Genomic DNA, 26,850 nt, shown 5'->3' with positions numbered 1-26,850 from the left:
CTCCAAACACTGGCAGCTGCTCAACTATGTCATTGTCCGAGCCAGGGATCGCAAGGATGTGCGCATCACCCATGCCATGACAGGAGTTGACGACTTCTGGATGGACCACCGCCTAATCCGATCCATCATCGACATCAACATAGCCCCAAAGGACAGCAGAAGCAGTGCTGCAAAAAAGTCAATGCCGGGGCACTTAAAAACCCAGCTAAGAGAGCCCTATACAGCCAGCACCTCACAGCTAACCTGGCATGCCTTGATGACCCTGAGATGCAGAATGCCCACAGCGCTTAGTCTGCCCTCCAGGTCTCCATAACCAGTGCCTGCAAAGAGACACTTGGTCACTCAACCAGAAAACACCAGGACTGATTTGATGAGAATGATCAGGTGATCTAAGAACTAATAGATCACAAGCGCAGAGCAATTCTGAGCCTTAAGCAACAACCCAACTCTGGAGCAGCAAAGCAACATTACAGGCGGCTCAAGGCTGAGGTCCAACAGAAAGGTGGTGGATGGAGAATGCACAGGAGATGCATCAACTTGTTGACAGCCATGATGTGCGAGGATTCTTCATTGCAGTCAAGGCCACCTATGGTCCAAACTCCCAAGGCTCCACCCCACTGCTGGGCAAGAACGGGGAAACATTCATCAAGGACACCGAGGCAGTCAGGGCCCATTGGAAGGAGCACTTCAAAGATCTCCTCAATCAAGACTCTGCCTTTGACTCGAAAGTTCTCGACTCCATCCCGCAGCATGCGACCCGCCACCACCTCAGTGAAACCCCAACGTTGCATAAGGTAGGAAAAGCCATGAAACAGCTCAAGAACAACAAGGCTACGGGAGCGGATGTAATCCCTGCTGAGACGCTAAAGTATGGCGGAGAGGTGCTGTTGGTGCGGATACATGACCTCATCTCTCTCATCTGGAGGGAGGAGAGCATGCCGGAAGATCCCAGAGATGCAGTGACCGTGACCATCTTTAAAAAAGGGGACAAGTCCGACTGCGGCAACTACAGAGGAATCTACCTGCTATCAGCCACTGGGAAAGTTGTCGCGAGAGTCCTCCTCAACTGTCTTCTCCTTGTGGCCGAAGAGATCCTCCTGGAGTCACAGTGTGGATTTCGTCCCCTACGGGGCACAACGGACATGATTTTTGCAGCACAACAGCTGCAGAAAAAATGCAGGGAGCAGCGCCAGCTGGTCGGGGAGACTAGAACTAGGGGGCACAGCCTCAAAATACGGGGGAGCCAATTTAAAACCGAGTTGAGAAGGAATTTCTTCTCCCAGAGGGTTGTGAATCTGTGGAATTCTCTGCCCAAGGAAGCAGTTGAGGCTAACTCATTGAATGTATTTAAATCACAGATAGATAGACTTTTAACCAATAAGGGAATTAAGGTTTATGGGGAGCGGGCGGGTAAGTGGAGCTGAGTCCACAGCCAGATCAGCCATGATCTTGTTGAATGGCGGAGCAGGCTCGAGGGGCTAGATGGCCTCCTCCTGTTCCTAATTCTTATGTTCTTATGTTCTTATACATGGCCTTCAATCTTACAAAGGTCTTTGACACTGTCAACCGCGAGGGTCTATGGAGTGTCCTCCTCCGTTTCGGATGCCCCCAAAAGTTTGTTAGCATCATTCGCCTACTCCATGACGACATGCAGGCCGTGATCCTTACCAATGGATCCATTATAGACCCAATCCACGTCCGCTCTGAGTTCAAACAGGGCTGCGTCATCACTCCAACCCTCTTAATCTTCCTCGCTGGCATGCTCCACCTCACAGTCAACAAACTCCCTGCTGGAGTGGAACTAAACTACAGAACCAATGGGAAGCTGTTTAACCTTCTCCACCTTCAGGCCAGGTCCAAGACCGCCCCAACCTCTGTCGTTGAGCTACAGTATGCGGACGACGCCTGCGTCTGTGCACATACAGAGGCTGAACTCCAGGATATAGTTGACGTATTTACTGAGGCATACGAAAGCATGGGCCTTACGCTAAACATCCGTAAGACAGAGGTCCTCCAGCAGCTTGTCCTCGCCGCACAGCACTGCTCCCCAGTCATCAAGATCCACGGCGTGGCCGTGGACATCGTGGACCATTTCCCATACCTCGGGAGCCTCTTATCAACAAAAGCAGATATTGATGAGGAAATTCAACACCGCCTCCAGTGCACCAGCGCAGCCTTCGGCCGCCTGAGGAAAAGAGCGTTCGAAGACCAGACCCTCAAACCTACCACCAAGCTCATGGTCTACAGGGCTGTAGTAATACCCGCCCTCTTGTATGGCTCAGAGGCATGGACCATGTACAGTAGACACCAAGTCGCTGGAGAAATACCATCAACGATACCTCCGCAAGATCCTACAAATCCTCTGGGAGGACAGATGCACCAACATTAGCGTCCTCGACCTGGCCAACATCCAGAGCATTGAAGCACTGACCACATTTGATCAGCTCCGCTGGGCAGGTCACATTGTCCGCATGCCAGACACGAGACTCCCAAAGCAAGCGCTCTACTCAGAACTCCTTCATGGCAAATGAGCCAAGGGTGGACAGAGGAAACGTTACAAAGACACCCTCACCCTGATAAAGTGCGGCATCCCCACCGACACCTGGGAGTCCCTGGCCAAAGACCGCCCTGAGTGGAGGAAGTGCATCCGAGAGGGCGCTGAGCGCCTCGAGTTTCATCGCCGAGTGCATACAGAAAACAAGCGCAGGCAGCGGAAGGAACGCGCGGCAAAGCTGTCCTACCCTCCCTTACCCTCAATGACTGTGGCAGGGACTGTGACTCTTGTATTGGACTGTTCAGCCACCTAAGGACTCATTCTAAGAGTGGAAGCAAGTCTTCCTCGATTCCGAGGGACTACCTATGATGATGACATATGTTTTTACATGACAGCTTCATGGTAACTTTTACTGATACCAGATTTTTTCCCCAGATTAAAAAAAAAAGCTTAAGCCAAATTCTCAAATTGCTATGGTGAGATTTAAACTCATATTAGCTGGAACACTAGTTCACTAAAATAACCAGTATACTACATTACCCCATTGAGGTTGTGGATTAATTGTGATTTTCATGTCACTAATATATTTGTTAAATGGAATAGGATATGTGAGAAGATGGCACAAAACCCTGTCTCCTTATAAACCTTATTTTGATTAATAAAATTGGTACATTATGTGAAACCAGCATGGAGCTAAAGTGTGCCACTACACTTTGTATTAGTCCAGGGACAACTGCAAGGCTAGCTTCCAATTATCTAATGAGGACATTCGTGTCCATAGAAACTTGTGCAAGAAATGCTGGCTTGCTTGTCAGTAAATCCTTTCAAGATCACTGTCGGAGGTTACATCTTTTGATCTGGTTAACATGATTTATTTTAATTACTTGTTAACCTAAGTGGTTAATGTCCTTAACTATCAATGCTCTATAGTTTAATAAAGCAGAGGATAACACAGTCGATTGAATCATGATTAGTGGATTGTTTTTCAAATTGGGTTTAAAATTAATTTTTTAGAATGTTAATCATAAATAATAGAGATATAAAGGTAGATTTTACAAAATTATGCCCCCATCAGAAAATCCCATGACATCTGTGACCTGAAGTCTCAATATGAGGATCCTGTCGAGTGAGCAGCGAGTGCGGATAATGTCGGGCAGAGGGAAAGGTGGCAAGGAGTTGGGCAAAGGTGGAGCTAAGCGGCACCGTAAAGTGTTGCGGGACAACATTCAGGGCATCACCAAACCGGCTAGTCGGCGCCTGGCTCGGCGCGGGGGTGTTAAGCGCATTTCAGGGCTGATTTATAAGGAGGTGCGCGGGGTGTTAAAGGTTTTCCTGGAGAATGTGATCCAGGACTCGGTCACCTACATCGAGCACGCCAAGCACAAGACCGTGACGGCCATGGACGTGGTGTACGCGCTGAAGCGCCAGGGACATACCCTGTATGGGTTCGGTGGTTGAAAATAAAAGAAAATAATTGAGGATTCTAATGAGCAAAGCTTAGCACTGAGAATCCAGATTGGTAAAGCCGACCTTGTATGGCATGATTGCTTGGATTCAGGACTGAAATATAACAGCATTCAATTATGGAATTCACCAGTGTTAATTGTAGCCAGGTGTATCAATTTTATAGTTTTAACTTTACTGCAACTACTGCAGAACATTTTGGTATCAAAAAGACTTTTAATGGTTGCTGTATATCCCACTCCATGAAACAGCAAGCTCCAAATCATTGGCAGATTGCAGGCTAGGGGCTTGCTGTGATAGCACAATGAGGGCCGACCCTGCAAGATTTGTTGGGGCTAGCTGTGCGCGACTTGAACAGACGCAATGCCTGCAGCTGTGGTGTTCCTGCCATCTTTATGCTAAGTTTGAAAAATCTTACATGTTTAAGTAAACACTTCTCCCACTGTGGTGAATTTACATAAATCCTGGTTTGTGTAGATATGCTCAATACTTAGACATTATCTGTCATCCCCATCGAAGCACTGATCACACTCAACCAGCTCCGTTGGACGGGCCACATCGTTCGCATGCCCGACACGAGACTCCCTAAGCAAGCGCTTTACTCGGAACTCCAGGCAAGCGAGCCCCAGGTGGGCAGAGGAAACATTTCAAGGACACCCTCAAAGCCTCCTTGATAAAGTGCAACATCCCCACTGGAACTTGGGAATCCCTGGCTCAAGACCGCCCAAAGTGGAGGAAGAGCATCCGGGAGGGCGTTGTGCACCTCGAGTCTCGTCGCCGAGAGCATGCAGAAATCAAGCACAGACAGCGGAAGGAGCGTGCGGCAAACCAGACTCCCCACCCACCCTTTCCTTCAACCACTGTCTGTCCCACCTGTGACAGAGACTGTAATCGCTGCATTGGACTGTGCAGTCACCTGAGAACTCACTTTTAGAGTGGAAGCAAGTCTTCCTCGATTCCGAGGGACTGCCTATGATGATGATCTGTCATTTAGATTAAGTTATTTTCTAGGACCCTGCAGCAATTCAGCTTAGTTATTTGTAACTACTACTGCATGAAATATTTGTCTTGAGTGCACATTTCTAATGATGCTACAATATTAAATCTTAGTGCCACCAATAGGCAAAATTGAATTGCAATAGAAAATAATAACTCAAAGCATCCTAGCCTTTAATTATTGGTTTTAACGACAGTTAAGAACTTGTGTGGTAAACATTACTCCTGCCATTAGCACCAACTGCACCAACAACAACTTTGGGTCGAAATAGGGCATCACAGTTGCGAAGTCTTGCGAAGGCGGATGGAATCGGTGTCAAAGAAATGGAATTTGTGGTGGAAGATGAAGACATTGGCTTCATTTTTCTCGCTGCTTAAGTAAACACTTCTCTACATCCTTTCGGATAGCCGCCCAAAATATGTGCGGGGATCGCAATGCACGATTAACCTGTGCCTGTTTAAAGTAATGCTGGCAGCATGTGAACTTCGTGCTGCTTGCTAATTATTATGATAGTGTTGTGCAACCCAGTGCTAAATGTGCTGTTGAATTGCTGCACGTTCAGCAGGGGGCCCAAGTTCCTGCAAGTCTAGTATCAATTAAAGCTATCCTGCAGTTCTTAAAGCCAGTCGGCATCTCTTAAAGGGGTGATGCATTCTGGCTGCAGCAGGTACTGGAAGTCGTTGTAGAGGTGTGTGTGACCTACAGGAAGTGAAGATGGCACAACATGGAAGAGAGAGGAGTCCCAGATTTCGGGTGCAGCATACGCGGTCCTGGTGCGAGAGCTGGACAGGAAGAGAGATGTCTTGTATCCACATGGGGCCAAGAGGCACACCAGACAGACAATGAGAAGGAAATGGGAGCACATAGCTGTCGCTGTTAATGCAAGCAATGTAGCCCTGAGCACCTAGATACAGTGCAGGAAGAAGTTTAATGACCTCACAAGTGGTCAACATCAGTGAATGCATCTTCATAGGCATATCCCACAAACTGCACCACCACCTCAATTCCCATACCCCCATTAATCAACTACCAACAATCTCTACCAATCACAACTCATACCACACATTCCCATACCACAACTCATACCACACATTCATACACACTGGGAAGAGGCCGTTCACCTGCGCAATGTGTAAGAAGGGATCCACTAATATCACCGGTTGGAAGAAGGTAATCCATGTCGAACAGGTGGGAGAACATGATCCGTATTCCCATCTGAATCATGTTCTCGCTCTCATTTCCCCCACTTTAGACCTGCATCACGCTCATCCCCCATCCCCACTGTTCTCTCCGTGCTCTAATCTCACCCCCCTCTTGAGTTCCTGACCTCCCCCTCCCTCTGTCCGTCCCCCCCCCCCCCGCCCCCGAGTGACCTCCTCCTCCTTCCCTGCTGGGTTCCTGACCTTCTCGTCCACCCCAACCCCCAGATCTCCTGACTTTCTCCCTAAAAACATGCAGCACAAACATGGCAAAATCACGACCCAGTATCTTGAAGCTCTGGCCCTGCAGCTGCAGAGCCTGAGTCTGGTCTCCACACCCATACTCCAACCCCGAGGCTGCGGCCTACCGATCAGGACTGCACCGGTTAGTGTGCCCCACTTAGAAGGACCAGTGCGCATGCGGAGCTGCAACGTCGGGTGCGCATGCGTGGTTACGGTGGGGGTGGGTTGGTGTTTAGATTACACATCCATACAGTGCGCACACGCAGAAGGGCAAAGTAGATCCTGCGCAAATAATCACAGTACTTCAATACTGTACTGAAAGCAACCCAACAAATAGCACTACAAATAGATTATTGGGCTGTCTGTGATCAAGAATGGAATTTCTTAGTACTTCAATCATATTGAATGTTTCTTTCAACATTTCACCTAGGAAATTGCAGGGGGCGGGGTGGGTTCTATTTATATTTTGTTAAAGCTTTGCTAGCAGACAGCTTGTGTTGTGATGCTGATTGGTTTCACTTTTAAATGCATGTCGGATTGTTAAGTGATAACTAAATACAGTTGCAATGCATTGCAAATAAGATGACAAGCACCTTTGAATTATTGCACCCATATAATATTGAAGCAATAACAATAACAGTACATTCTGAAAATGTACTGTAATCAATAACATTTTTTCTTGCAGAGAGAAATGTGATTATGTATCAAATCCTTATCTTGCAACAATGAAAGAAGATATTTTATATCACTTCGACCTTGGGACCAAAACTCATGATCTCCATGCTATGTTCGGAGATGTCAAGGTAAACTAACAGATTGATTGATTATGTCAGCATTCTCACACTTGATTTTTGCAAACTGATGGAAGAAAACAATACCACGGTTTCTTATTGTCTCTCTTTTTTGTGCCAGTTTGTTTGTGTAGGAGGAAGCGCGTGGCGAATGAAAGCCTTCGCTCAGTACATAAACGAGCTGTTAGGACTGGGGTGTTCCAAGGATGACATCCCCAATATCTGTGCACACACTGACCGTTTCAGCATGTATAAAGTGGGGCCTGTCCTAGCAATCAGTGTAAGTAACAACAAAGTGTAAATAACTACTGATGGTTATATATTATCTACTTGAAACTGTTTATATAAAACAATATACTGTTTAGGGTGATTAAAAAGATGTATGCAGTCCTTGTGAGATTTGAAACCTGTTATCTTTCACTCATCAGATTTCACACCAGTGAGGAATATTTCTTCTGTCTCATGCAGCGTTATAATTTATTTCCAAAAACACCTGTTGCTTTATGATATTCGGAGGTGAGGTTTTCCGAGACTTTGTAGATGACCAGCAATGACAATTTTTGGCAAGAAATGTTTGTGATGAAAACAATATATACAGTACATGATTTCAAAACGATAATGATGAAGTTAACAAAATTGTGTATAATCAGTGGGGATCGGCGGGCGGTGAAGATATGAGGATTGGCGGGCGGCGAGGATTGGAGGACCGGGGCCCAGGAAAGGTTCACCATGAGCCAGCAACAAGATTGGGGCCCAGAAAAAGTTCACCATGGGCCAGCAACGAGGTCGGGGACCAGGAAAGGTACAGCACGGGCCAGCAACGAGGTCGGGACCCAGGAAAGGTACAGCATGGGCCAGCAGCGAAGTCGGGACCCAGTGAAGATAGAGCACGGGCCAGCAACAAGGTCGGGACCCAGGAAAGGTACAGCACGGGCCAGCAGGGAGGTCAGGACCTAGGAAAGGTGCAGCACGGGCCAGTAGTGAAGTCGGGACCCAGGGAAGGTACAGCACGGGCCAGCAACAAGGTCGGGACCCAGGAAAGGTGCAGCACGGGCCAGTAGCGAAGTCGGGACCCAGGGAAGGTACAGCACGGGCCAGCAGGGAGGTCGGGACCCAGGAAAGGTACTGCACGGGCCAGCAGCGAGGTTGGGACCCAGGGAAGGTACAGCACGGGCCAGCAGGGAGGTCGGGACACGAGACCAACAGCGAGGTCGGAACCCAAAGCCAGCAGTGAGGCCGGGACACAAGGCCAGAATACAGGTGGTCACTAGTAAAGAACCAATGACCAAAACGTGAGCGGCTGGAGAGAGCGCGGAAAAAGCGCACAGAGCCTGCGCATGGAGAGCAGCATGCTGGAGCTGGAGCAGGGGGGCCCGGGATACAGTGTCAGTATTCTATGGACAAATACGCAAGCTGCTCAAAGATTAATGTGCTCACCTACACTGTGATCTTTGAAAACCAGGGAGAGAGGACCTGAGGGAGGGAGGGGGTCAGTAGGAATATGTGCGTGAGTGTGTGTGCTAGGCCCATGCAGCAAAGCCTGATCTCCAATCATCTTGGATCCTCTTGTGCTATGTCAAGTCCGTGTGGTAGCTGCTGTACAACGGCCACCCCACATTAAAAGAATTCACGCACAGTCATCTTCCACCCTTTAAAATGAAATTTGGGACCCGGCATCAGTCACCATAGAACTCATTTTAGTGTGGAAGCAAGTCATTCTTGACTCCGGGGGACTGCCTAAGAAGAGGTATAATCAGTGTAGCATTGTGTAGAATTTGTGTATTCTGGCATAAAAATTTAGGGGGAAAAATTCAGTAGAGTGGAGCGTTAAATTTTCAAAATTTAAAAAGTTAACGCGAGGCACAAAGGATTCTAAAGTCTTCAAAATTGGGCTTTAGTGCCCCGGAGGGAAGGGGGGGATAGTAATTCAAACGTTAATGACCTTAGTGGGGCGCTACAGAGGCACTATCACCAGAGTGGTACTGAATTTCAGGTGACTTACATTCAGCAATCATGCTTCAATCCTTCACACTGGCTCATTCCAGCTCTTAAAGGGGAGGTTGTACCAATGTGCAGCTGCTCATTTTTAGCACTCCTGGAACTGAAGTCAATCTGAGAGCAAGTGAAACATCCCATGGCTATGGGTGCTCCCAATCCAATTCCAAGGGAGAGAGCTTGTTGGTTCACTGACGTCGCATTGGTGACTGCAGCGGAGCAAAGGAGGGAAGCGCTGTTCCTGGTAAGCGGAAGTTGGCGATTTTCCCCAGTTCTTCAGGGCAACGTGAAGGGAAGTGACACAGGAGGTCTTGGCCAGTAGTGTTGTGGAACACAAGCTGACACAATGTCATAAAAAATTCAACGACCTCAGTTGAATGATCAAGGTGAGTACATGCTTCAATAGCTCCTACATATCAGCATCTGAACCTCTGTCTGTGCACACTGCGCAAATCACCACTCACCCACCAAAAATCTGCACCTTCTCAAACTCTCACCCTTATCTCATGCTTTGCCTACATTCACAGCTATTCAACGACAGCAGGCATATCTCCCAGACACATAGCTGGACCCTTGACTCACACACATTCCTTTCTTTTGCAGGCCATGGTGGCACACAATAGGAGGGAGCAGCAGAGGACAGGCAGGAGTGAACCTCAGCTGCAGCAGCTCTGAGACCTGGAGGAGCGTGTGCTGTGACTCATTGGCAGCAGGTGTTGGGCATCGTGGCCATCGGTGACATCGACGCCATTGGGGGCAACAATGGTATCTTCATCCCCTATCCTTTTCTCATCCCTCACACCAGAAGGCTTTATCACTTTCAGATAATCAGCCAGCAGGTGACCAGCCTCTCCCTGAGGCCCCCAATGAGACTGACGAAGGAGAAGAGGAGGAGGACCCAAGCACCGCGTCACTGCATCTCTCACCCGCAGGCACCACCTCAGACTGGTACTATGCGATCGTTAGTGCAGACTCCTCTGTTAAGCTTTCCTCTGAGTGATGCACCGGGGACAATTGGGCTGCAGCAAGGGCAAAGAGTAGCTTGGGGGCCAGCTCCCCGGAGGGAGAGTTCGAGTGCGAGTTCTGCTGCACAGGACCCAGATGAGGACCTCAATGGGGAGGAGTTCACAACAAGGGTGATGGCCATGCACTCCGAGATGATAAGTGCAACGGCAAGGGTGCCCAAGAGTCTCTCGGGAATGTGAAGGAGTGGGAAGGAGTCCGCCTCCAACATTGCACAGATCTCTGCACACACCATGGAGCCCATCATTTCCAGTCTGCAGACGATGATGGACCCCCAGAGAGGCCGTGGGGACCCAGACCTCATGACGCGTGTCATGGGCAATGTGGCAGCTTCCATTGCAGCACAGGCCGAAGCAACACAACATCTTAGTACTGTAGTGCAGATAATGTGTGTACTGGCATCGACTGCTCTCATACAGTCTCAGCTGGATGCGACGCAAGCTCTGACTGCTGCTATCGTCGCTGGATCCACCACAGTCGAACGGGTACCTCATGATGTCTCAGCAGGCCACCAATCTGCAATCCAGCAGATTGGTAGGGATGCTGAGGTGCTGCCCCAGGGGAGTGGCAGTGGGTTAGTGGAGCACAAACCTGCTGTCTTCGCTCGGGAGGACAGCATTCCTGATCCCATCATTGCCACTCTGCCATTGCACTTGTCGCTGCCTGTCATCCATCCGTCCATCCTGAGGTGGTGCAGTCTACAGCCAGGCCTTCCAGGCTCAGAGCTAGTCGGGGGCATCCTGCAAGGCCATCTGTAGTCTCTGGCCCTACCACCAGCCATGCTGCAGCCACTGGGGAGACACTACATAGGAGCAGTAGAATAGGTAAAGGCAGTGTTAAAAAGGGATATAAGGTTTTGTACACGGTGAATAGTAAAATTTATATATGTGGTTACTGTTTTCAGCTAAAATTTTAGTTGGAATGTTGCATATTTGATGCTGTCTCTCATTTCAGTTTTGGGGCTGTGGTATGGAATGAGAAATTGATGTAATTATGGAGACGAACAGAGCAACTGGGAAGTGGCCTGGAATTCATTGGGACCGAAGTCTAATGAGGCGGTTGTGGATGGCCCTTTTCAGAAGGCCCATTGAGTGCCTGCCTCCTCCGTTGCTTCTGTTGCTGTTCCTCTTACTCCTTATTTTCCTCATCCTCCTGTTCCTCCTCCTCCTCCTCCTTCTCCTCCTCCTCCTGCTGAGGTGGTGGAGCTATGCCTGGTGGCAGAGGCTGTGCCTTCATGATGGCCAAGTTTTTCAGCATGCAGCAGATAAAGACTAAAAGGACATCTGCTCAGCCGAATACTGGAAGACTCCTTCTGAGCGGTCAAGGCAGCGGAGCCATTGCTTGAACACTCCGATGATCTGCAGAATGATGCTCATGGTGGCATCATGGCTCTCATTGTATGAGTGCTGGGCAGGGGTGTTGGAGTTGCAGAGGGGAGTCATGAGCCAGGTGGAGAGTGGATAGCCAATGTCTCCGACCAGCGAGCCGTGAGCTTGATGTGGTGGTTGGAAGAGAGCTGGCACACTGATCTGGCGCGAGATGAATGCATCGTGGTTACTGCCAGGATAGCGGACATTGATAGTGAGGATTTGGCGAGTGTGGTTGTATATTAAGTGAGTGGTAGCCTTTACGGCTACGGAATACCTCAGGATTATTATGCGATGCTTGCAAAGCGACGTGCGTGTAGTCAATGGTGACCTGCACCATGGGGAAGCCCGCTATCCTGGCAAAGCCACATGCACACTCGTGCTGCTTCTGTCTGGTGATGGGGAAGGAAATGTAGTCCCCTCTGTAGCGAGCATCTGTGACCTCGCGGATGCAGCAATGGATGGCAAACTCAGAACATTCCTTCAACTGCAAATCGCTCAAATCGGTCAAAACGCCTCTCTGTCTATGTGAAACTAAGAAGGAAACATTATTCGCCGACCAAAAGTAAACCGTATGTTGGCGCCTTTAAATAACGCTCCCCCAGCCGCCATGCGACTGAAACACGATTGCTGAAGCTGTCGTCGTCAGCGCCATGTGAAAAGCCAGGGGCGAGGGCCAATTTGTGTTCTGGGGCTCCACACGGTGATGACGTCAGCATCGCTGGGCGCTACATATTGTCGCCTCCAAATTTAGCGGGAGGTGTTGTTCTTGCTGCATGCAGCCACAAATTCATTTGCGCCCCGTTAGTGCCCCCCCAGGAGCTAATGGGAGGTGCAAAGCAGCCCAATTTCTCCCCCTTAAGCTATAGTGGTTGCATTTTCAGAAAGTACAAATTGATACTGTATTGTGCCTCTTCATCATTTTATTAACTAAGTCTTCTGGTACCTAGCTAATAGACCTAATCAATATTCAGATAGTTTGTATGTTGCTGGCTTTGCCTTCCCTGTGTATTTCAGGTGTTTAATTAGCACCATCATCTGTCTCACCAAGACGACCCTTTCCACCACTGGGTAGTACTCTTACACAACATCTGATTCAGAGGATTAGATGCTGCTTTCTTCCTCCTGGCTGGCCCACTGTGTGGGACAGAATTCCTAGGGGCCGAAATTGAGCCCCGTCCCAAACGGGGTGCACTTACTGACCTTTGACCATAGATTGGGGCGGAAATTCTGTCGAAATTCAGCACTTGGAAAATGTTTTCCAAGCGGAGAGGTGTTCCGGGTGGGTGCGGGGCGGAAATGACCTTCACTCATGACATCAGCGCGGCATCAGTTAAAGGCGAGGGTCACTGCGAACTCTGCATACTTATAAGTTAGGTCCACTGGGCCACCAGGGAGGGTTTCAGCCAGGCCAGCGGCCTTGCACCCAAGAGGGGGTTTCGGCCGAGTTGCCTGTTGGCGGCCCGGCTGAAACAGTGGGCATTATTATCAGCCCAACCTGGTCATCGGCCGACAAATAAAATAACATGGCGTCCCCGCAGTGCGCCCTCTCTTTTAAAGGCGGGCGTGCCACCCAGGCACACACAGCTTTCCGCAGGGGAAAGCTACCAGTGGCACCGACCGGCGGTGGTGACGCTCAGGAAGGGCAGTTTCTGCAGGGTAATTTCCCGCGCAGGTGAGAAAGGGGGTCGGCACCTGTCGGTGGGGGTGGGTCCTCTCGTGCCCAACAGGGCAGGAACACGGTCGGAGTGGTCGTGATTAACGCTGGAAAACTCCGCAACGACTAGGCGGAGAGTCATTACCAACCTGTGGCCACCTCACGGCTTTTATAAAAAGGGGCAATTTCGTCCCCTACAGTTTTCTGCAAAGACATCAATATCGCGGGTATAGTATGAGGATCAGGTTCTCTCAGAATTTATAATAAGCCATAGCTTATCCATGAATAATATACTGACATCAATTTCTTAGCTTATGAACGCAAAGCCTGGGTGGTTTACTTGAACATTAAAATTGAGTTATTAGCTTAAGTTGCAATGCTGATTATTTTCCATTTCAATTTTCTCTGCTTATCCCACATCTTCTGAAGACTGTAATTTATAATGGGGTATAGTTCCACAGATGACAGCTGCTTTTTGGTACCTCACCCAAGGCAGTGCTTTTCATATGTGAGACTGGACAAGGCGTGTTGATGAACAATTCAACCATGAGAAAATTACAGTGAAGCCCATCTATTCCTCACTGACCATGTCCTTCACTGAATATGCATACACATGCACTTGTGAAAGGGGTCAATGGGTACGACTGTTGAACTACAGATGAAGCTTTGGACCTCCAACTTGCAAACTCAATGTTATGTGGTTTATGACATGACCATGCTGTTGTCAGGAAGATGGTGGCATTGCACTCATACATTTTATGGTGCGTTATGCTGCTCCCTTGTGAGGTGCTCCTGATATCTGCTGTCTGACCTGTGTAGATTTGAGGTTCATGACCAATTAGTGACAATCTGATTGGGAGTAGGTAAACATGGTCTCTTTGAGATCAAAATGCCTGTAGGATGACATGCCTTGTGATGAAAGATTAGAATATAGTCAACGGACTCGGGAGGTGAAATTCCCCTGATGTGCGCCTCCCATTAGCGCCTCTGGGGGACACTAAAGGGTACAAAAGTGTATTTGCCCGGGGGAGGGGCGTTACCGGCTCCCGCAAAATTGTGAGAGTGTTAGCGGAGGCGCAAATCCAGTGGTGCCATGCCCCACTGGTAGCGCCCCGGGCCGCTGTGCCTCCAGCGACGACGTTATCGCCATACAAAACGACCCCTTTACGCCCCGCAGCGGCCTGTTTCTGCCCCGCGGCAGAAATTGGGCAGCGCCCCGTGAGGCTGCTGCGGGGCGATGTCAGCGCCAGTCTCGCGGATCGCTAATCGGGCCACACACCGATTGCAGGTTGAAAGTTAATGCGGAGGTGCGCAGTTGCCTTTTTTTTTTCCTCCTCTTACTCACCGGTTGGGTTGTTGTCCAATGATATTACGGGGTCCGGGCCATGATTGTGCAGCCTGGCACTCCGTTTCAGTGCTGGGCTGTGGCCACGGCACCCCATTAGCCTTGGTGGCTCAGTGGAGGCCATCAAAGGGCCTGCAGAGCTCGCGGCATCCCTCCCCTTTAATGGAGGGGTGTTGAAACGCATCAGGGCTACGCGGAGAGGCCACACAGCACGCCGTGATGCGCCTGGCTATATCCCCTGATCCAGCTCCGAGAGGAAGTGGAGCGTGCGACATTGCGCTCCACTTCCTGTGAGGAGCGGTAACCCTATTTCACTTCCAGGGCGCAGAATGTCCGGCCTCAGAAAGATTACCGCCCCCAAACGGGGCGATAGCCAATTTCGGCCCCAAGGTTTCCAGGATACCCAAGTCTAGCAAAACTCTAATATCCCACAACACTCTTAATGAATGCCTACCCAAGCTAGCTCATTAATGGTACCTGGAAGGGCAGAACTATTACTAGGAATTTGAATTGTTGCTACTCCACTTCAGATAGTATTGCAAGTCAACACCCTAGAAGATAGATAGTCCTGGATAGACAAGCAGCAGAAAATGTTGCAGTGTGACGTGCAGGTAAATTGCAATGCTTTACCTGGTTAAACTCCAGCAGTATCCCTTTGCACAATTTGGAGTTGCTAAAACTTGATTGTTGCCAACCTGTGCCTAAGCTCTTGGTGCTTGGGCAAGTGTAATTTGTCCCTACAGGGAGAGAGTTTGCCAACAAAAACTCTATCTGTGGATTTCTCTGTCACTTGATGACTTATTTATTGATGGGTTTTCCTATATGTCAGACACCCAGCTGACCAAAAAAAACTCTACCTCTTCAAATATGCCTACATTCACTTCCCATACTACTACTGCTGCTCAGTGCCCAATTTGGTTTGGGACATTTATTACATTAAATAGGCTATATAAATGCAACTTGTAAGCCACAAACATTTCTGACAGTTCTGATACTGGAAAAGGGGCTATATTTAGAGCAAATATCCTGAAAAAAAATATACATAACTGTTTGAATTTCTGTTTTTTATTCCAGCATGGCATGGGAATTCCCTCAATCTCAATCATGTTACATGAACTCATCAAGTTGCTCTGTCATGCCAGGTGCACTGGTGTCGTTGTCTTTCGCATTGGCACCTCGGGTGGAATAGGTACAGTATTCTGATCAAAGAAAAAGGTTGTAGAGTCAGACAGGTTAGATATCTAAGCAAATGCGTTATTACAGGCTCAAGCAAGAAACTGAAAGAGGCCAAAACACAGTGATATCTAAACGGCTGCCCCCCAAAAATCTACGTTATTGTGCAAGTTATATGTGCAGTCCAAAAACCTAGAATTTTCTACTGATCTCTTGGATTTGCCGCTCATAAAAGCCAACAGTCTGCTGTCTTAACATGATGATCCTGGAATAGTGAGCAGTTTGGACCGAGGAGAGAAGGACCTTTATGCTTTATGTGGGCCAGCCAGATCTGGCGATGAATGGTTAAACCAGTCGTTGCCATAAGCATCCAAATCAGCATCCCTCAAGAGAGTGGAGATGAGGGACATACCAGGGGAACGACCAGGCTAAGAGAGTAATGGTTTTAGTGGGTACAGGGGCATCGAGGGTGTGACTGAGCAGATTGGTAGCTTCAGAAATGCCATAGTGAATGGAGAGCCAAAGACTAGACAGTTGGGAATTTGAAAGTTCTATTGTAAGTGACTTGGGAGAGAGTTGTTTTCCAGTGGTGGATAACAGAAGGAAATGAGGTTAGGAGGGGGAAAGGAAATGTTAGTGGAGAGGTATACAAGGAAGTGATCAGAGATGACCTAATGTGTGATTGACACAATGGGAGTAGAGAGCTCACGTGAGATAGCAAGGTCAAGGGGGTGGCTGTGAATATGGGTTAGGGAGTTTATATGGAGGGCGGAATTAAGTGAGGATAGGAGCATGGTGAACTAAGAGGAGAGAGGCCATGATGAGTTGAGATGGAGGTTGAAATCATCGAGTCACTCCATGCAGAGGTTGAGGAAGGAAAGCAGTGAAGATATCTCGGTGACAAACTTGGCATGTTACTTGGGTGGGCAGTAGAGAACAAGGATTTTAAAGGAGAGGCGAGAGGGGTGGAACAAGGTGAGATGCTCAAATGAGAAGGTGCCAGAGAAGTAGGGACAGACCATGGTGTGATTTAGTGATAGGGCCATGCCGCAACTGGATTGGTCCGAACAGGGCAAAAGGTGGAAGATATAGCTTGGCGGGGAGACTTCGTTAAGGTGGAAGGTGCCATCATCACCCCTCAGCCAATTTCCGTCATGTCCATGATGTCGATGCAATCATTCACAATAAATTCATGGATGGCAAGGGCCTTATTCATAAATGAACGGACATTCTGGAGAGAGATGTGGAGAGGAGTGGTGATAGCTTATCCACTGGAAGAGTCCACAAGGTTAGCGATGGGAGGGGTGAGTGGGACTGGAAGGAGATTGGTACAATTAGCCCCCAGCAGGCATGCTGGGTGGGAAAGTCGGTGAGAGAATAGGATGGGACTGTTGGGTTGCTGCTTGTAAGGAGGCAGCGATAAATGCCTTGATGGGGGGCCCATCGGAAAATGCCTAGAGAGGCACATAGGAAGCTGTGGTCTTATCTAAGAGGGAGTCAAGCCTGGGGCAGCGGCAGGAGAGTAGGAAAGTTGAGTGCTGAGGGTTGGGATAGGGATTTGGGGGGGGCAGAGTACCCGAGAGGGTAGAAATGAAAAGAGGCATGATGACAGGAGAGAGAGGCCTAGGAGGGGTAGAGAGAAGAAAAAAAGAGGGGAACTAGAAGAAATTGGCTTGAGTCTGGAGCAGCAACCATGCGTAGGCGAATGAACACAGAAACTCAAATTACATAAGAATGTTACATAGCAAAATTAGGATAAGAACATAAGAAATAGGAGCAGGAGTAGATCATATGGCCCCTCAAGCCTGCTTCTCCGTTTAATACGATCATGGCTGATCCAATCATGGACTCAGGTCCACTTCCCTGCCCGCTTCCCATAACCCCTTATTCCCTTATCGGTTAACGGTCTATCTCTGTCTTAAATCTACTCAATGACCCAGCTTCCGCAGCTCTCTGAGGCAGCGAATTCCACAGATTCACAAACCTCTGAGAAGAAATTCCTTCTCATCTCAGTTTTAAATGGGTGGCCCCTTATTCTAAGATTATGCCCCCTCGTGCTAGTCTCCCCTATCAGTTGAAACATCCTCTGCATTCACTTTGTCAAGCCCCCTTGTAATCTTATACATTTTGATAAGATCACCTCTCATTCTTCTGAATTCCAATGAGTAGAGGCCCAACCTACTCAACCTTTCTTCATAAGTCAACCCCCTCATCTCTGGAATCAACCTAGTGAACCTTCTCTGAACTGCCTTCAAAGCAAGTATATCCTTTCTTAAATATGGAAACCAAAACTGTCTGCAGTACTCTAGGTGTGGCATCACCAATACCCTGCATAAATGTAGCAAAACCTCCTTGCTTTTATGCTCCATTCCCTTTGCCATAAAGGCCAAGATTCCAATGGCCTTCCTGATCACTTGCTGTACCTGCATGCTAACCTTTTGTGTTTCATGCACAAGTACCCCCAGGTCCTGCTGTACTGCAGCACTTTGCAATTTTTCTCCATTTAAATAATAACTTGCTCTTTTATTTTTTCTGCCAAAGTGCATAACCTCACACTTTCCAACATTATACTCTATCTGCCAAATTTTTGCCCACTCACTTAGCTTATCTTTTGCAGATTTTTTGTGTCTTCCTCACACATTGCTTTTCCTCCCATCTTTGTATCGTCAGCAAACCTGGCTACGTTACATTCGGCCCCTTCTTCCAAGTCATTAATATAGATTGTAAATAGTTGGGGTCCCAGCACTGATCCCTGCGGCACCCCACTAGTTACTGATTACCAACCTGAGAATGAACCATTTATCCCGACTCTCTGTTTTCTGTTAGTTAGCCAATCTTCTATCCATGCTAATATATTTCCCCCAACCCCGTGAACCTTTATCTTGTGCAGTAACCTTTTATGTGGCACCTTGTCAAATGCCTTCTGGAAGTCCAAATACACCACATCCACTGGCTCCCCTTTATCCAACCTGTTTGTTACATCCTCAAACGATTCCAGCAAATTTGTCAAACATGACTTACCTTTCATAAATCCATGCGGACTCTGCCTGACTGAATTATGTTTTTCCAAATGTCCTGCTACTGCTTCTTTAATAATGGACTCCAACATTTTCCCAACCACAGATGTTAGGCTAACTGGTCTATAGTTTCCTGCTTTTTGTCTGCCTCCTTTTTTAAATAGGGGTGTTACATTTGCAGTTTTCCAATCTGCTGGGACCTCCCCAGAATCCAGGGAATGTTGGTAAATTACAACCAATGCATCCACAATCCCTGCCACTAGTCCTCTTAAGACACTAGGATGCAAGCCATCAGGTCCAGGGGATTTATCTGTCTTTAGTCCCATTATCTTACTGTGTACCACCTCCTTAGTGACTGTGATTGTGTTAAGTTCCTTCCCCCCCCCCCCCCCCCCCCACCACCAATAGCCCCTTGACTATCCACTGTTGGGATATTGTTAGTGTCCTCTACCGTAAAGACTGATACAAAATATTTGTTCAGAGTTTCTGCCATCCCCATGTCCCCCATTACTAATTTCTCGGTCTCATCCTCTAAGGGACCAACATTTACTTTAGCCACTGTTTTCCTTTTTATATACCTATAGAAACTTTTGCTATCTATTTTTATACTTTGTGCTTGTTTACTTTCATAGTCTATCTTCCCTTTCTTAATCATTTTTTTAGTCATTCTTTGCTGGCTTTTAAAAGCTTCCCAGTCTTTTGTCCTCCCACTAGTTTTGGCCACTTTGTATGCCCTTATTTTTAATTGGATACCATCCTTTATTTCTTTAGTTAGCCACGGATGGCTATCTTTTCTTTTACACCCTTTCCTCCTCACTGGAATATATTTTTCTTGAGAGTTGTGAAATATCTCCTTAAATGTACGCCACTGTTCATCAACCGTCCTACACTTTAATCTATTTTCCCAGTCCACTTTAGCCAACTCTGCCCTCATACCTTTGTAGTGTCCTTTTATTTAAGCTTAGTACACTGGTTTGAGATCTGACTTCCTCACCCTCCATCTGAATTTGAAATTCAATCATGCTATGATCACTCATTCCAAGGGGATCCTTTACTAGGAGATTGTTTATTAATCCTCTCTCATTACCAGATTGAAGATAGCCTGCTCCCTGGTTGGTTCCGTTACATAGTGCATTTGGAAAGAGGTGACATGATAGGTCCAAGTCAGCATGGATTTGTGAAAGGGAAATCATGCTTGACAAATCTTCTGGAATTTTTTGAGGATGTTTCCAGTAAAGTGGACAAGGGAGAACCAGTTGATGTGATATATTTGGACTTTCAGAAGGCTTTCGACAAGGTCCCACACAAGAGATTAATGTGCAAAGTTAAAGCACATGGGATTGGGGGTAGTATGCTGACGTAGATTGAGAACTGGTTGTCAGACAGGAAGCAAAGAGTAGGAGTAAATGGGTGCTTTTCAGAATGGCAGGCAGTGACTAGTGGGGTACCGCAGGGTTCTGTGCTGGGGCCCCAGCTGTTTACATTGTACATTAATGATTTAGACGAGGGGATTAAATGTATATCTCCAAATTTGCGGATGACACTAAGTTGGGTGGCAGTGTGAGCTGCGAGGAGGATGCTATGAGGCTGCAGAGTGACTTGGATAGGTTAGGTGAGTGGGCAAATGCATGGCAGATGAAGTACAATGTGGATAAATGTGAGGTTATCCACTTTGGTGGTAAAAACAGAGAGACAAACTATTATCTGAATGGTGACAGATTAGGAAAAGGGGAGGTGCAACAAGACCTGGGTCATGGTACATCAGACATTGAAGGTTGGCATGCAGGTACAGCAGGCGGTTAAGAAAGCAAATGGCATGTTGGCCTTCATAGCGAGGGGATTTGAGTACAGGGGCAGGGAGGTGTTGCTACAGTTGTACAGGGCCTTGGTGAGGCCACACCTGGAATGTTGTGTACAGTTTTGGTCTCCTAACTTGAGGAAGGACATTCTTGCTATTGAGGGAGTGCAGCGAAGATTCACCAGACTGATTCCCGGGATGGTGAGACTGACCTATCAAGAAAGACTGGATCAACTGGGCTTGTATTCACTGGAGTTCAGAAGAATGAGAGGGGACCTCATAGAAACGTTTAAAATTCTGACGGGTTTAGACAGGTTAGATGCAGGAAGAATGTTCCCAATGTTGGGGAAGTCCAGAACCAGGGGTCACAGTCTAAGCATAAGGGGTAAGCCATTTAGGACCGAGATGAGGAGAAACTTCTTCACCCAGAGAGTGGTGAACCTGTGAAATTCTCTACCACAGAAAGTAGTTGAGGCCAATTCACTAAATATATTCAAAAGGGAGTTAGATGTAGTCCTTACTACTAGGGGGATCAAGGGGTATGGCGAGAAAGCAGGAATGGGGTACTGAAGTTGCATGTTCAGCCATGAACTCATTGAATGGCGGTGCAGGCTAGAAGGGCTGAATGGCCTACTCCTGCACCTATTTTCTTTGTTTCTATGTTTCTCTGCTCAAGGAACCTGTCCCTTATGCACTCTATGAACTTTTCCTCAAGGTTACCATGACCAATTTTATTTGTCCAATCAATATGGAGGTTAAAATCACCCATGATTATTACTGTTCTCTTTTTACAAGCCCCCACTATTTCCTGGTTTATATTCCGAGCAACAGAGTTGCTACTGTTAGGGGGCCTATAAGACTATGCCCACAGTGACCGTTCCCCCTTATTATTCCTTATCTCCACCCAAACTGTTTCAACATCCTGATCATTTGAGCCAATATTATTTCTCACTGTTGCAGTGATTCCATCCTTTATCAACAGAGCTACCCCACCTCCTTTTCCTGTCTGTCTGATATATAGATATATCCTGGTAATAAACTGAGAATAGAGAGGAAACAATAGGAGCGAGTCTAAAGTTAAAGTCAGAGGTTATGTGGTGCGATAAATTTGCTGTAGATAGGGTCGAGCCAGCTTGGAGCATTGACTGAGGCAGAATGTTGTTCTTACTATTGACCATAGCCTCAGGCTAAATATCTGCCACAAACCATTATTGAAGCAGAGTCCATAAGGTCTTTTAAAAGGGAGTTAAATAATGGTTTGAAGAAGTGGAATGTGAAAAGGCATGGTGAGTGGACAGGAGGGTGAGATTAGAGTTGGAGAAAACACCAGTGTAAACGTGCTGGCTCAAATAACCTGTTTCTGTACTGTAACACTCCATGATTCTTTATATAAATATTTCACAGACATTAATATCTGGCATTATCATGTAAATCTCCCAGTAGGTTTAATTTTACAGACTCACATTTTTGTTATTTCTTGTCACTCTTCTAACATCTAAAGTGCCAACATTACATTTTTGATGATAAATGGATTTCAAATTATGTCCCTTGATGTTTGCACTGATCAAATCTGTCTGATTTTGTGATGCAGTAATGTCCCTGTAGTATAGTGCTTTGGTAAATTATAAATTAAATTTGTATATGTCAGCTTAGAATAATCAGCTATTCACATCACTCCATTCCTGAGCAGGAATCACCTATCAACACAGCATTAACTAGCCTTGCATACAAAAGTAAAATACTGCGGATGCTGGAATCTGGAATAAAAACAGAAAATGCTGAAAAGTTCAGCGGGTCAGGCAACATCTGTGGAGAGAAAGCAGAGTTAACGTTTCGGGTTGACGACCCCTCGTCAGAACTGGAGAGTGTTCGGAAAGAACACACTCTTAACAAGCACTGAAAGGGGGAGGGGAAGAAAGAACAAAAGGGAAGGTCTGTGATAGGGTGGAAGGCAGGAGAGATTAGAGAGACAAAAGGGTTGATGGGCCAAATTTAAATGATAATGCCAGAAGTTAGAAAAACATTAGTCAAGATAGGGTGTGAATGGCAGGATAATGACGAGCTGTCATTAGAGACAAGGAGAAAAAGAAAACAGGCTCCGGGGGCGGGTGGTGGTGGTGGGGTCGGGACGGGGGAGTGGGTACGGGCCGTGGTTGGGGGGGAGGGGGGGAGCCAAAATTTGACGACGGTTACGCTCTGAAATTGTTGAACTCGATGTTGAGTCCACAAGGCTGTAAAGTGCCTAAACAAAAGATGAGGTGCTGTTCCTCGAGCTTGCGTTGAGGTGCTTTGGAACAGTGTCAGAGATTGAGGAGGGAGAGGTCAGAGTGGGAGTGGAGTGGAGAATTAAAGTGACAGGTGACCGGAAGCTCAGGGTCACACTTGCGGACTGAACGAAGGTGCTCTGCAAAGCGGTCACCAAATCTGCACTTGGTTTCCCCAACGTAGAGGAGACCCCACCTTGAGCAGCGAATACAGTATACTAAAGTGAAAGAAGTACACGTTTAACCTCCCTTATCCAGAACTCCCTTATCCAGAACTAACCCTTGTCCAGAACCATTCCCGGCCATTGGGTGGCACATGCGCAGAACTCCGACATGAACAAATTGAAGTCCTTCCTCGCTGCTAACTCCCGCAGTCGCTGGCCTGACCCCGTGATCCACTCTCCCCGCCCCCCCCCCCTCCCCCCACTCCATGATCTCTCTGCCGCACTCCCAGCCCCAAGCCAGCCAGCTCCGATATCCCCTTGCTCAGTACCTGTACCATCCAATTTAATGTGACCAACCCTCGTCCAGAAAAATCCCTTATCCAGAACAGGCCAGGTCCAGACGGTTCCAGATAAGGGAGGGTTCAACCTGTACAAGTAAATCACTGTTTCACTGGAAGGAGTATTTGGGCCCTGGATAGTGGGAAGGGAGGAGGTAAAAGGGCAGGTGTTGCATCTCCTGCACTTGCACGGAAAGGTGTCTATCCCACATTCCGGCATCAGCAGTATTTTCTTCACTACACTAGTGTGAAGCACTATATATAAGTGACACGAGTATATAAAACAAGGGGAAATCATCTACAGGTAAGGCACTTTTGACAATATGTATATACAAATAGAGATCTGAAAAAGGAAATAAGAGCGGCAAAGAGAGTGCATGAGTAAATATTGCCAGGTAACATATTATCATCATCATAGGCAGTCCCTCGAAATCGAGGAAGACTTGCTTCCACTCTAAAAGTGAGTTCTCATGTGACTGTACAGTCCAATATGGGACTTACAGTCTCTGTCGCAGTCGTTGAAGGAAAGGGTGGTGGTGAGTCTGGTTTGCCGAAAGCTCCTTCTGCTGTCTGCACTTGATTTCTGCATGCTTTCAGCAATGAGACTCGAGGTGTTCAGCGCCCTTCCGGATGCTCTTCCTCCACTTAGGGCAATCTTGGGCCAAGGATTCCCAGGTGCCATTGGGGATGTTACACTTCTTCACCATCTTCGTCAACATCTTCACCGAGGCGTACGAAAGCATGGGCCTTACACTAAACATCCGTAAGACAAAGGTCCACCACCAACCTGACCCTGCCACACAGCACTGCCCCCCCGGTCATCAAAATCCATGGCGTGGCCTTGGACAATGTGGACCATTTTCCATACCTCGGGAGCCTACTATCAGGAAGGGCAGACATCGACGACCAGGCCCAATACTGCCTCCAGTGTGCCAGCGCACCTGAGGAAGAGAGTGTTTGAAGACCAGGACCTCAAATCTGGCACCAAGCTTACGATCTACAGGGCAGTAATGATACCCACCCTCCTATATGGCTCAGAGACGTGGACCATATACAGTAGACACCTCAAAGTGCTGGAGAAGTACCACCAGTGCTGCCTCCGCAAGATCTGGGTAACATAAAAGGGAACACAAAAGCTTTTTATAAACTTAAAAGAATCATCAAAGGAAGGGTGTGGCTGATTAAGGACCAAAAAGGCAATCTTCTTGTGGAGGCAGAGGACATGGCTCAGATACTAAATGTTGTACTTTACATCTGTCTTCACAGAAGAGGATGCTGCGAATATCAAGTAAAGGAGGACGGTAGAGAAATTGTATAGGATAAAAATAGATAAATCATCATCATAGGCAGTCCCTCGGAATTGAGGAAGACTTGCTTCCACTCCTGAAGTGAGTTCTTTAGATAAATAGGAGGTGCTTAAAAGCTTGGCAGCACTCAACGTAGAAAGTCACCCGGTCCAGATGGGATGCATCCAAGGGAAGTAAGAGTGGAAATAGCGGAGGCTCTGGCCATGATCTTTCAATCCTGCTTAGATATGGGAGGAGTGTCAGAGGATTGGAGGGTTGCAAATGTTGCACCCTTGTTCAAAAAAGGGTAGAGAGATAAATCCAGTAACTACAGGCCAGCCAGCCTAAAATCGGAGGTGGAAAACTCTTGGAGACCATAATTCTGAACAAAATTCATCGTCACTTTGAAAAACATGGTTTAATAAATAACAGCCAGCATGGATTTGTTAAGGGAAGATAGTGTCTGACAAACTTGATTGAGTTCTTTGATGAAGTAACAGAGATGATTGATGAGGGAATGTTGGTCGATATGTATATGGACTTTCAAAAAGAGTTTGATAAAATGGCACAAAATAGACTGGGTAGTAAAATTTAAGACCATGGGATTAAAGGGGCTGTGGCAGCGTGGATACGAAATTGGCTAAGGAGAGTAGTGGTAAACGGTAATTTTTCAGAGTGGAGGGAAATAGACAGTGTGGTCCCCCAGAGGTTGATATTCGGATCATTGCACTTTTTGTTATTTATTAATGACTTATACTTGGGTATAAAGGGCATAACATCACTTATAAACAGCATTCACTATATTGGGCTTTGGTTTGAGTACTCTTTTTCCATTTCTTAGGCGTGCAGCCAGGCACAGTTGTGGTCACCAAAGTCTCAGTCGATGCTTGCTTCAAACCACACTTTGAACAGAATGTAATGGGGATGATTGTGGCTTACCCCACAGTACTAAATGAATGTCTGGCTCAGGAACTTCTGAAATGCAGCAAGGAACTCAATCAATTTGAAACCATCCTCGGTTGCACCCTGTGCACCTCTGATTTCTACGAAGGTAGGGCAAATGTTCAATAAAGCATCCTTAATTGTACTACAGTTGATTTTTTTTTTGAAAGGATCACCTCAGATGAGTCTCAACAACAAAGTCCCATTTGTGTAGAGGAAATGTGGATACCAGTTGTAGTGTCTACATTTTATACCACAAAATCACTGGTTACGCCTCAGCTGGTATTTTGTGGACAATTCTTATTTTTATTATTCGTTCATGGGATGTGGGCGTCGCTGGCAGGTCAACATTTATTACCCATCCCTAATTGCCCTCGAGAAGGTGGTTCTTGAACCACTGCACTCCGTGTTTTTTTTTTATTATTTCAAAATATACTTTATTCATATAAAAAATTTACACAATACATTTGAAAGCAGTTCGGTACGTTTGGATGCGGTCAGCAATTCCATACATTACATTTGGATGCTGACCGCAGTTCCGTTGAATACATTTCTTTACATTTCAAGGTACGATTCATACAATCCAGGATACATTGTGGTACGTTCATCAAGTTACATTACATGTGTCACCAAACGGTACACAGTGAGGGTACAGTTACATTTGTTTCCAACGTGCATTAAGCAACAGAACTTGCATTATACATGGCACTACATAGGTGTTTGCAGATCATGGTGCTCTATGTATACAAAAGGTTTACCATTGCAGCCCGAGGGGAGTTTTATACTGATTCCATCCCCTGGGTTTACCTTGGCGGAAGGGCTTTAAACTGTGGCCCTTCCCCACCGTGCCTTTGCGGCGGCTGCACCAATTTTTAGTGCGTCCCTCAGCACGTAGTCCTGGATCTTGGATTGCGCCAGTCTGCAACACGCAGACGTGGACATCTCCTTGCTCTGGAAGACCAGCAAGTTTCGGCAAGACCAAAATGCGTCTTTCACCGAGTTGATGGCCCTCCAGCAGCAGGTGATTTCTGTCTCGGTGTGTGTCCCTGGGAACAGCCCGTAGAGCACAGAGTCCTGTGTTACGGAGCTGCTCGGGATGAACCTCGACAGCAACCACTGCATCTTTTTCCAGACCTGCCTTGCAAAGGCGCAATCTTGAAGGAGGTGGGTGACAGCCTCGTCCGCCTCACAGCCGACTTGGGGGCACCGTGCCGTGCTGCTGAGACGCCGGCTGTGCATGAACGCTCTGATGGGTAGGGCCCTCTTCACCGCCAACCAAGCTACATCTTGGTG

At 47.3% G+C, this 26,850-nt stretch overlaps 2 protein-coding genes across 7 annotated transcripts in view; both read left to right on the top strand.

Annotated features, from left to right (window-relative positions):
- Positions 1-26,850, top strand: part of LOC139263790 (uridine phosphorylase 1-like) — a 143,258-nt gene that overhangs the window by 40,511 nt on the left and 75,897 nt on the right. For 4 of the 6 annotated variants that reach the window (XM_070879838.1, XM_070879837.1, XM_070879840.1 and 1 more), the window contains exons 3-6: positions 7,083-7,200; positions 7,310-7,468; positions 15,650-15,764; positions 25,457-25,666. In XM_070879838.1, the coding sequence (XP_070735939.1) occupies positions 7,083-7,200; positions 7,310-7,468; positions 15,650-15,764; positions 25,457-25,666 (602 nt within the window). The remainder of the gene's footprint in view (positions 1-7,082; positions 7,201-7,309; positions 7,469-15,649; positions 15,765-25,456; positions 25,667-26,850) is intronic. The other 2 variants (XM_070879842.1, XM_070879841.1) reach the window with 2 other exon arrangements.
- On the top strand, positions 3,641-3,952 carry LOC139263789 (histone H4-like). The gene has a single exon (XM_070879836.1). It carries the CDS (start codon positions 3,641-3,643, stop codon positions 3,950-3,952), a length of 312 nt encoding a protein of 103 aa, XP_070735937.1.

The sequence above is a fragment of the Pristiophorus japonicus genome, chromosome 5 (genome assembly GCF_044704955.1).
Source record: "Pristiophorus japonicus isolate sPriJap1 chromosome 5, sPriJap1.hap1, whole genome shotgun sequence".
In the NCBI taxonomy this organism is placed as follows: Eukaryota; Metazoa; Chordata; class Chondrichthyes; family Pristiophoridae; genus Pristiophorus; species Pristiophorus japonicus.
Note: the sequence above shows the minus strand (reverse complement) of the source record. Positions and strands in the feature narration are given on the sequence as shown.